Source organism: Lepidochelys kempii, chromosome 21 (genome assembly GCF_965140285.1).
Source record: "Lepidochelys kempii isolate rLepKem1 chromosome 21, rLepKem1.hap1, whole genome shotgun sequence".
Taxonomy (NCBI): Eukaryota; Metazoa; Chordata; order Testudines; family Cheloniidae; genus Lepidochelys; species Lepidochelys kempii.
In genome coordinates this window covers 12,683,363-12,694,768 of record NC_136400.1, presented here as the reverse complement: position 1 = coordinate 12,694,768, position 11,406 = coordinate 12,683,363, and the positions used below count along the sequence as shown (strand labels likewise).

Below are 11,406 nucleotides of genomic sequence, written 5' to 3'. Positions count from 1 at the left end.
GGGGGGGGAGATAAACATGGGGAAATAGTTTTACTTTGTGTAAAAACACATCCACTCCCAGTCTTCATTCAAGCCTAATGTAATGGTGTCCAGTTTGCAAATGAATTCCAATTCAGCAGTCTCTCATTGGAGTCTGTTTTTGAAGTTTTTTTGTTGAAATATTACAACTTTTAGGTCTGTAATCGAGTGGCCAGAGAGACTGAAGTGTTCTCTGACTGATTTTTGAATATTATAATTCCTGACATCTGATTTGTGTCCATTTATTCTTTTACGTAGAGACTATCCGGTTTGGCCAATCAGGGGACACCATCACAGGGCCTAATCACATCAGCCACACTATCAGAGGCTCGTTCACCTGCACATCCACCAATGTGATATATGCCATCATGTGCCAGCAATGCCCCTCTGCCATGTGCATTGGCCAAACAATTAACTTAGGCTTGAATAAAGACTGGGAGTGGATGTGCCCCAAGTCCTCCTGTTCTTTTTGTGGATACAGACTAACATGGCTGCTACTCTGAAACCTCTTATTAGTATGGGTCAGTGCCAAGGGCAGAGGAATAGAGCTGCAGACCAGCCACTGACCATGTTCCTCTCGCAAAGACCCCTCTGGGGTTGCTGCTGGGCATGGCTCCCAGTGCACACCTATAATGCTACATAAGTAATGAGTAATCATCGTATAACCATCTCTGCCCAGAGGGAGTGAGAAAGAAGTCGGACCCTCCGAGATATTGGCTTGAGTCGGCCCATGGGGCAGAAGGGAAGGAGCCGTGTGTCTGATGATGTTTCACACACAACCGGCTCAGCAAGATGCACCAGCAACGGTCACTTTAGTGAATATGGCCTTCGCTCTCTCCCATAGGTGCTGACTTTTATTTTTCCGGGGGGGGGGGGTGCCCCACAAACCTCTCTGCCCCGAGGCTCCGCCCCCTCCCTCAAGGCTCCGCCCTCGCTCTGCCTCTTCCCACACCCCCGCCCCCCCACCTCTTCCCTGAGGCTCTCGCTGCTTGCTGCCCTCCCCCAAGCCGCTCCCTGAGCCACCAAACAGCTATGGCTGGTGGATGCTAAGCACCCACTAATATTTTTTCTGTGGGTGCTCTGGCCCTGAGCACCCACAGAGTTGACAGCTATGCTCCCTCCCCTTCCTGATGTTCTCACCGCGTTCCTGATGGGTTTGCAAAGGAGGTACTCCATGTCCTTTCACTTTCTGCAGCATGCCACAATGACCTCAGTGTAATGTTACTCGGCTAGTGAAAACCAACAGGAGAGAAGAAATACAGATCCTCTACCTTTGCCACAGTGCACAGGTGTCTGCTGCGGTATTTTCTTGTCCGTTCCATTTACTGTCCAGTTCTCCCCTATTGATAATTACAAGAGTTACGTGTTCACAAATAATCACATGAACTTGGGTGATGTGTAATGACCTGGGATTGTGCAAAAGATCCTAGTGATGCTTTGTGAGACAGAGCAAGCTAGGAATTCCTAACTCACATAGACCTCCCAATCTTTGTAACACTTACTGTGCCTCTGTAAGAAGAAAATGGCATCGTGATATCCTTGTAAATAAAACTCGCGTAGCACCTGCAGGGGAAACCACTCAGCGTTATAAAGGAGAGTCATTCGAATTGCAAAAAAAGTGCCCCTGTGGGCAGTAAGCACAGTGGTGCCAACCCTTGCCATTTCTTTGTGCATCTCACAATATTTGGTGTTTTTCTTAAAGCACCAGCTACTGGAGTCATGTGGGTTTTTTATTTTATTTATTTATTTTTGGTGAGCATCTCTTGACTTCGTTTAAAAAAAAAACACTGCTGTGTAGTAAAGCCTGCACATTTGAATTCTACAGGCTGAAACATCAGAAGGCCAAGAGAACCTACCCAGAATTTTTTCCTAAGGCGCGTGATTTTTAAGCAATCTCGTGATTTGGGCTGGGGGATGATTTATGATCCTCACATGCTTGGGGTTGGCCATACCGAAATGATCTGTCACTGTGCAGTCCCTGGGGCTACTCACCGGAGGACTGGGTGGGAAAATACTGTAACTAAACCTGCTTAGGTTCTCAGCTGAGAGCAGGAAGGTGCTTCGGAAGACGCTAATGCAGTTGAAATAGGTCGGGCAGTCCCTCGGGCAGATGTCGACCTCTCCTGTGTAAGGGGATACCGTGATCATGGTTTCCGAGTCCGAGCCAGGCTGCATGTTCGTCATACCTCCATCAATGTAGCGCTGAGAAGACATGCGGTTTGAATCAGATAATGGTTCATCTTCGGTGTGTATCACAGCATGCTTATCTCATGTGCACGCCTTAACAAGAGAGCCAAATCCCATTAGGAAGTCCAGATCACAACATAGGCACGTAAAATGGGAACTGTGGGGTGCAAATCACATTGAAGCCCATTTTAAGGCCCTTTTACGCTGTCTTAGTGCAAATGAGAATCAAGGCCTTATGTAGCTAATGCCATTGAATGAAGGGTTGGTCTTGTGGTTAAGGCAGCAGATTGGGAGTAAAGAGATCTAGGGAGTGGATCCTCAGTTCAAGTAAATCAGCACAGGTCCATTGCATTTACTAGAGCTATTCCAATTCACACCAGGTGAACACCCTAGATTCTAGATGCTATTGTGTAGATCTGGGTTCAGGACGGGCCCTTATATGCATACTGCAGACGAATATTAACTTGTGCCAGCTGGGGCACATGGCAGTGCTAATGGCTCAAGCAAACACTTGCAACCTGGAGGGATCCATATGCTCAGAGCTTAACTCAACTCGCTGGTTTCGTTTGCACTTTTGCCTCCTCCACAGTTCCCAGCCAACCTGAAACTTGCACCAAAACTCAAGGGGTGTGAAGTCCCATGGACTGAAACTGACAAAAATGCTTCTTGGAATAATAACCCACTAGGACCCTGTCATAAACATACAGCTAAGGTAGCATAAAATCCCTCTTTTACCTGTAAAGGGTTAAGAAGCTCAGATAACCTGGTTGGTACCTGTACCTGACCAAAAGGATCAATAAGGGGAGAAGATACTTTCAAATCTGTGGGGGAAGGTTTTTGTTTTGTGCTTCTTTGTGTTCTCTCTGGGTCAGTGAGGAACCAGGGCAGGGAAAATACATCTCCTAAAGCCATACCTGAACTAAGCATCTAAGCTTACAAATTGTAAGGAAATGCGTTAGATTATTTTATGGTTTAGCTTGTGAATTTTCCTTGTGCTAAGAGGGAGGTTTATCCCTGTTTTTTGTAACTTTGAAGTTTTGCCTAGAGGGGAATCCTCTATGTTTTAATCTTATTACTCTGTAAAATTACCTTCCATTCTGATTTTACAGAGGTGTTTCTTTTATTTTTTTCCTTTATAATAAAGTTCTGTTTTTTAAGAATCTGATTGCTTTTTAGTGTCCTAAAAACCTAAGGGTCTGGTCTGTGCTCACCTTGTGTACCTATCTGGTGGGTAGATTATTCTCAAGCCTCCCCAGGAAAGGGGGTGAAGGGGCTTGGGGGAATATTTTGGGGAAACAGGAACTCCAAGTGGTCCTTTTCCTGAATCTTTGTCTAACTCCCTTGGCAGTGGGCAGCAGTACCCATCCAAGGACAGGGAAGGATTTGTGCCTTGGGGAAGTTTTTAACCTAAGCTGGTAGAAATAAGCTTAGGGGGTCTTTCATGCAGGTCCCCACATCTGTACCTCAGAGTTCAGAGTGGGGAGGGAACCCTGACAGACCCCAGGCAGCAAGGGCTGCACACCACAGCTGCGTGCCTGAGATCCATGTCAGCCCAGATTCTGGTGAGATCAGAACATTTTCTGCCTGGAGCATTGGCAAAGAGCACTCACCATGCCTTGGAAGGAGGGAGGGTTGAATCCACAATAGACAGGAAGGAAGCAGCTACAGATCACTGCCTGTGGGGAGAGAGGCAGAGGGTTACAGGTGAGTAGAGAGAAATATTTTAGAGGTGCATCATCAGCCAGGAAATAATGTTTCCCTCTGAAAATGCTGCACCTATTGTTACAAGTAACACCTCAGACTGACACGATGGGGCAAGCGTAGAGGGGGAAAAACCTGGTTGTCTTTATTTCAGTGTGTTGATGCTGTGCCGTTGCCAGCAGCTTGTGTACAAGACTCTTTGGCTACTCTGCGGTTGGTTAGTTGCACTTCCCAGCTGAGGTAGGGCAACGGACCAGCTGAGGTGGGGGCTATTCTCATCTCTGTCACTGACTTGTTATGGGACCTTGTGCAAGTCACTTCCTCTCCCTGTACTTCACTTTTTCCATCTGTAAACTGGGCACAATGATGCTTTTCTTCCATACGGGGCCAGCTCTTCTACAGTCATTGGCCAACACATTGTCAACACATTGGCCAACACAATGGCCGACGCCATTCAAATGAGGACTGAATTCCAAGAGCCTATTAAAGGTTTGATTCCCATTGTGCTGCCTGAGGGGAGAATTCCAGAGAAACTGATGGTGAATCCAGCCGGACAGCTCTGTAAATTGGTAGGTCAGAGCAGAACTGGCATTTTCACGCATGGGCACGGACCATGCAACGGGCAGAGTCAAGCACTATGGGTTAATTTGTATGTGGCCACTGTCTCCGTATCCAAATGACCGCTGGATAAATAAGCCAACAAGCGTTAGAGCTGATGGAATATTTTGCTTATAACTTGATGCTCATCTGGGGGTGGAGCCTCTGTGGAATCGGACCGAGTTGGAATTCTCCCTTCGTAGCCTGCACCTGCAGTTTGAATTAGGCTCAACAAGAGTCCTCTCTCCCTAATAAACTCAGTTGCTGTTTCCCTAGCTCATCATCAGTTTAATGACTTCCCCCTCTTCTAGATACATAGGAAACAAAGCCACCATTACCTGTACAACCTCCTCCTTCGATCTGTACTCTGAAATGATGACGTTCTGTAAGTCCGACACACGCGTGAGGGAAATGCAAAGCTTCCCCGAAGCCAGCTGGTGTGAGTTCTCCGGCAGCATTTGACTCATCCCCTTCTCTATGATCCGAAGCATACGGTGACCTGGACAAAGGGTGAGAATGCTCACTTTCCTGGCTTCTTCCACAGCTTCATGAAAAAACTCTTCTATCAGACCTGGGAGGGAGCAACCGATCACAATCACCAGCGTTTATAGACAGAAAGGAACACGTTCTCTCCCGTCCCAATGCTATACTATGCTATACTGGGATGAATGTGGGATGAGAACCTATAGAATAGAATATTCTAAAATCTGTAGACAAGAATGTTGTTACTTGTCTTGTGGTAGTACCTAGAATTCCCTGTCAAAGGTGCCACAGTGCTAGGGGTTGTACACGCAAGTAATGAAATGGTCCCCGTTCCAATATACTTATTGCCTAAGATTAAGAGAATCAAGGGGAGCTTTGTTGTACACATATAGAATTTGGCTCATGGTACCTTACAGTTAACTTTAGCCTCCATTTAATTGGATCAGAACCCCAGGAACACAAATATTTGTGTTAAGAGAGACCTAAGTATTTACACAGGCTCAATGTGTCTAGTGAGTCAAAATGTGCCAAACAAATAATAGAGAGTCCCATCTGTGAAAAGAAAAGGAGGACTTGTGGCACCTTAGAGACTAACAAATTTATCTGAGCATAAGCTTTCGTGAGCTACAGCTCACTTAGAATCATAGAATATCAGGGTTGGAAGGGACCTCAGGAGGTCATCTAGTCCAACCCCCTGCTCAAAAGCAGGACCAATCCCCAATTAAATTATCCCAGCCAGGGCTTTGTCAAGCCTGACCTTAAAAACTTCTAAGGAAGGAGATTCTACCACCTCCCTAGGCAACGCATTCCAGTGTTTCACCACCCTCTTAGTGAAAAAGTTTTTCCTAATATCCAACCTAAACCTCCCCCACTGCAACTTGAGACCATTACTCCTTGTCCTGTCCTCTTCTACCACTGAGAATAGTCTAGAACCATCCTCTCTGGAACCACCTCTCAGGTAGTTGAAAGCAGCTATCAAATCCCCCCTCATTCTTCTCTTCTGCAGACTAAACAATCCCAGTTCCCTCAGCCTCTCCTCATAAGTCATGTGTTGCAGTCCCCTCATCATTTTTGTTGCCCTTCGCTGGACTGTTTCCAATTTATCCACATCCTTCTTGTAGTGTGGGGCCCAAAACTGGACACAGTACTCCAGATGAGGCCTCACCAATGTCGAATAGAGGGGGACGATCACGTCCCTCAATCTGCTCGCTATGCCCCTACGTATACATCCCAAAATGCCATTGGCCTTCTTGGCAACAAGGGCACACTATTGACTCATATCCAGCTTCTCGTCCACTGTCACCCCTAGGTCCTTTTCTGCAGAGCTGCTGCCTAGCCATTCGGTCCCTAGTCTGTAGCTGTGCATTGGGTTCTTCCGTCCTAACTTCATCGGATGCATTCAGTGAAGTGAGCTGTAGCTCACGAAAGCTCATGCTCAAATAAATTTGTTAGTCTCTAAGGTGCCACAAGTCCTCCTTTTCTTTTTGTGAATACAGACTAACATGGCTACTACTCTGAAACCCATCTGTGAAGCCATCCCTAATGATGTGCTAAGCAATATCCATTATTATTATTTTATTTATTATCAAGGACCTGATCAGATTATCGGCGAGCACCCTAAATAAGGCATTTGCAATCCAATCTGGGCTGTAAGCATTTTATTTAGGGTGTAGCCCAGGGAGCAGGTTCACAGTCTGTGACCTTGTAATAGTCGCAATTAATAGTCCCCGACGGATGTTACTTTACACGCCATTGGTAATATCTTCAGGGCTGATGCTCTCCATTATATGTTAGGCACATCTGGATTCATTGTAGCCTATGGTGATGTATAAATAATTAGCAATATAAAGTGATCTCAACCAGCACTGGGTTCTGTGTAAAAACTGTTTCCAAGAAGAATCTCAAAGCATATCTTCTCCACGGTTGCAAAAGAAAGAGCTGTGAATCTGGGCTTCCCCAGTGAGTCCTGCAGGGGAGTTGGGCGGAGCGGTGTAATAAATATCAGGAGTCAGAGAGAAAACAAAAATCAAACAATCTGTCAGGGGGTAAGAAACTTTTCTCCCCAGCAGTTGCTATTTAGCTGACAGTTGCATTTTCACAAGAAAGCATTAAGGCCATAAGGACATAAGAACGGCCATACTGGGTCAGACCAAAGGTCCATCTAGCCCAGTACCCTTTCTTCTGACAGTGGCCAATGCCAGGTGTCCCAGAGGGGATGAAAAGAACAGGTGATCATCAAGTGATCCATCCCTTGTGGCCTATTCCCAGCTTCTGGCAAACAGGGGCTAGGGACACCATCCCCGCTCATCCTGGCTAATAGCCATTGATGGACCTGTCCTCCATGAACTTATCTAGTTCTTTTTTGAACCCTGTTATAGTCTTGGCCTTCACAGCATCCTCTGGCAAGGAGTTCCACAGGTTGACTGTGTGTTGTGTGAAGAAACACTTCCTTTTGTTTGTTTTAAACCTGCTGCCTATTAATTTCATTTGGTGACCCCTAGTTCTTGTGTTATGAGAAGGAGTAAATAACACTTCCTTATTTACTTTCTCCACACCTGTCATGATTTTGTAGACCTCTATTATATCCCCCCTTAGTCATCTCTTGTCCAAGCTGAAAAGTCCCAGTCTTACTAATCTTTCCTCATATGGCAGCCGTTCCATACCCCTAATCATTTTTGTTGCCCTTTTCTGAACCTTTACCAATTCCAATAGATCTTTTTTGCGATGGGGCAACCACATCTGATTCAAAGCACTCTGAAGTGAATGGAAAGACTTCAGAGGGCTTTAGCTCAATCGTAAATTGGCAGCAATCTCAATGTTGTAGATTTCACCTCAGGAGCAGAATCTAAATATTGCATCGTAGACGATGACTTTTGTAACTGAAGACGCTTGCACATGTTGTTACTAGATTGTATCTAACACTCCCCAGTGTGTTTCACCCACACACAACATCACAAGACAAGTCCCTGGATTTGGTCCAACCTTACATCTCACCAACCAAACTTCCTTTCAAAACCACGTTGGCTTGCATAAGGGCAAGCCCCCCTCACACTCATCTCTAAAAGAAAGGAATTGATGAGTTAAGAGAAACATCTTCCCCCTATTGTATCCCAACAACGTGCAGAGCACGCAGACTCAGCGCCACCCCCAGACACAGAGAGACGCTCCGTTCCCTTGTCCATCCGCCTTGTGCTGCAATGCCAGGACCTTATCTCTGACTCCTCAGCAACATTAGCAGGTTGGCATAGGTGCACTGGGGAAGTATGTTCGTGGCCCATTGGCAGGGAGACCTGGTCTGATGAGCTCCAGGATACTTGTCAAACCATTTCTGCGGGGAGGAAAAGGAAGTAAGATCCCTGGGCTAAAAGAGGTATGCATGAGGGATGCAGAAATATGCCTGTTATGGCCCACCCAATCCTCATTTATCTCTCTACCGTCTTCGTACACATTGTTCCTTGATCCAGACCCCCTCCAGTCTTCTATTTAGGGCTCCTGTCCCCCATTGCCTCTGTCAGAGTTCAGGGCAACTGCATTTGCATTCCCCTCCTTGGTCCACCAACGGCACCCTCTCTGTGCTCCCAGCAACTCAGCCATCATCTCTTGTGGGTAGAGACTTGTGTCTCTCTCCCTCTTGACCAGAGTTTTTCCAAGCTGCACAGTTCCCTGCCCTGTGATATCCCCAGCAAGCCAGACTGCCTAAACAGCCCAATGTGCTTTGCTGTCTCTTTGACGGTTAGGAACAGCTGTAACTGGCAGCAGTGAAAAGTGACCACACAGCCCTTTGTAAGCAAGCACATTTATTCTTAACATGAAAGCATTCCAGAGGAAACCTATTAAAACAATAAAAGAACCTACGCTCATGCTAACAACGTTACCAGAGATCACCCCTCATTCCAGTGAGTGCTCTGGTAGGAGTCAGTCCTTCAAACCACACCAGGGGTTTTTCCAGTGGTTACAAGTTCATAACAACCTTAGCTCGAACTAGCACTCCCGTAAATAGTTCAATCTTTCCTTTATACAGCTTGGTCCTTTGATACTGAGACTCCAGGAGCTGCTGATCATCAGAAAATGATCCCCTCCTCAAAGTGTATGCTGGGTTTTTGCATATCCAGAAGTGGGGAATTTGCATTCACCTCCATCTAGAGATACCCCAGGAAAACCACTTGACCCTCTTTGCCCACAAAGTCCACTCTTGCCTAGTACATTGTTCAGTATCGTACTTTGAAGTCCATAACACTTCCCAATGTTCACATCCCATCTCCTCTCTGGAGGTAGGTGACATGGCCCACACAAGCCATTCGTTTAATACAACGGACCCCAAACATACTGAAACTTAATTCAGTAAGGTCTCCCACAGATACTGGAGGAAATTCCCTATCTGTCACAGCCTCCACTCTCGGTGGCTGCCCCCGCCCCCTTCTCCCCTGATCAGGACACTGCTGGCAGAAACCAGATGTTTGTGGCAAAATGCCAGAGGTTTCTAGGTGTAACTCTCTGGAATTATGCCAAAGAGCAAGAGAAATAAAGACATAGGGAGCTTGACCAGAATAAGGCATTCCATAAGAGCCCTAAGTGTGGGCCAGGGAGAGCCAGAGAATGACTCAATACCTGGTGGGTAGCACATTCACCTGGGAGACCCACATTCCAGCCCCTACTCCACTGAATATTTAAGTGTTTAGACAAAGCACAACCACTCCCTCAGGAGAGCACTCTGCCCCAGAACACACAACAGCTCAGTCATTAGGGCATCCACCTCGGAAGCCTGTGTTCAAGTCAGGCTCCAGGTCAGGCAGAGTGGGGATTTGAACCTGGGTCTTCCACAGCCCGCTAAGTGCTCTAACCGCTGGGCGGTTGGGTAAGAGAGTGGGAGGCAACACCACCACCACCACTCATGCTCTCAGGGTGTCTCTGAGCATGCCTACCAGATTGGGTCCCACAGGCAAAACAGACAGCGAAACGCCTCATCTGGGACTCCCGTTGGGGCTTAGATGTGAGTTCAGCACCGAGCTGCTCAGTCATGTCAGGGCTGAGGGGGTTGTGTGCGTGCCCAGCTGCAGACACTTAGGGGCCAGAGGTCTTTGGGTGGCAGCTGAACGGTGGTTGTGTGAATGCCCATGATGCCTAAATTTTGGACTGAGGCACGTTCATCCCTCTTGTGAGTAGCCCTAAGTCACTTGCCCAAGGACGTACAGGAATCTGTGACAGAACAGGGAATTAAATCAGCTTTCTTCAGCCCAAAGATAGTGTCCTAACCACTGGACTAGCCTTCCTCTCATATATACAAGTTGCTACCCCCAGGCATGCCAGCAGGACCCAATAACACTCTTCAAATATGCTAAGGGCTGTTATAAAGAGGACCAGGATCGATTGTTCTCCATGTCCTCAAGGTAGGATAAGTAGTAATGAGCTTCATCTGCAGCATCAGAGATTTAGGTTAGATGTGAGGGAAAACTTTCTAACCATAAAGGAAGTTATGCTCTGGGACAAGCTTCCCAGGGAGGTTGTGGAATCCCCGTCGGTGGTGGTTTTTAAGAACAGGTTGGACAAACCCCTGTCAGGGCTGGTCTAGATTTCCTTGGTCCTGCCTCAGCGCAGGGGGACGGACTAGATCCGTGTTTCTCAATCTTTTTGATACCAGGGACCATCTTCCTGCCTTCCTAAACGGTGACAGAGAGATCTCAGGGATCGGCACTGGTCCATGGAAGGAAACACCGGAGTAGATGACCTCTTGAGGTCCTTTCCCGCCTTCCATTTCTCTGATTCTCTGCCCATTGAAATACCCCCTAGAAGAAGCCATGTTTAAAAACACGCATCCGGAAGAAAGTAAATCGACACCTTCCTTACCAACGTCAACATCGCACGCCACTGCTGCAGCTACGACTGACCCGCAAGATGTTCCGTAGACCTTGGATGCGGATCTCATTGTTTCAGGTGCCAATTCCCATAAAGCCTGCACCACTCCTACCTGGTAGTTTATAAGAAACCCACTCCCTGAAAAAGAGAGAGAGATTGGGCTTTCGGGCCCCTTTGGATCTTCTTCAGCCATTGCCAGCCACGCTGGGAGCTCAAACCTGCAGTTTGCAAAAGAGCTTGTGGGGTGCCGAGCTTCTAGTCCGTGACAGAATGGCCTGCCCTTTGCTGACAAGCAGTGAGCACTGAGGTGTAGGCAGGGTTGGGTGGGGTCAGAAGACGCTTGGTGTTTTTATCTGATGCTATTCATCAACTCAGAGCAGTGGGATTGCTCCGTAGCACTTAGCACTCGGTAATTATGCCGGTTGCTTTCTTCATTGGTAATCACAGAGTACAAGCACCACACGAAACCTTATGAAAACGAAACATTTGCATTGGTTGTGCAAACATTAATGACCCCGGTAAGAAACTTCAAATGCATTTCCACCGAACCAGCACGGTTTCCTTATC

At 47.0% G+C, this 11,406-nt stretch overlaps 1 protein-coding gene across 1 annotated transcript; it reads right to left on the bottom strand.

Annotated features, from left to right (window-relative positions):
- Positions 1-1,887: 1,887 nt before the first annotated feature.
- LOC144929631 (omega-hydroxyceramide transacylase-like) lies at positions 1,888-11,032 on the bottom strand. Its single transcript, XM_078849849.1, has 4 exons — positions 10,831-11,032; positions 4,842-5,074; positions 3,816-3,881; positions 1,888-2,220 (listed from the first exon to the last, which is right to left on the bottom strand). The coding sequence occupies exons 1-4, from the start codon at positions 11,030-11,032 to the stop codon at positions 1,888-1,890; spliced, it is 834 nt and encodes a 277-aa protein (XP_078705975.1).
- Positions 11,033-11,406: the final 374 nt, after the last annotated feature.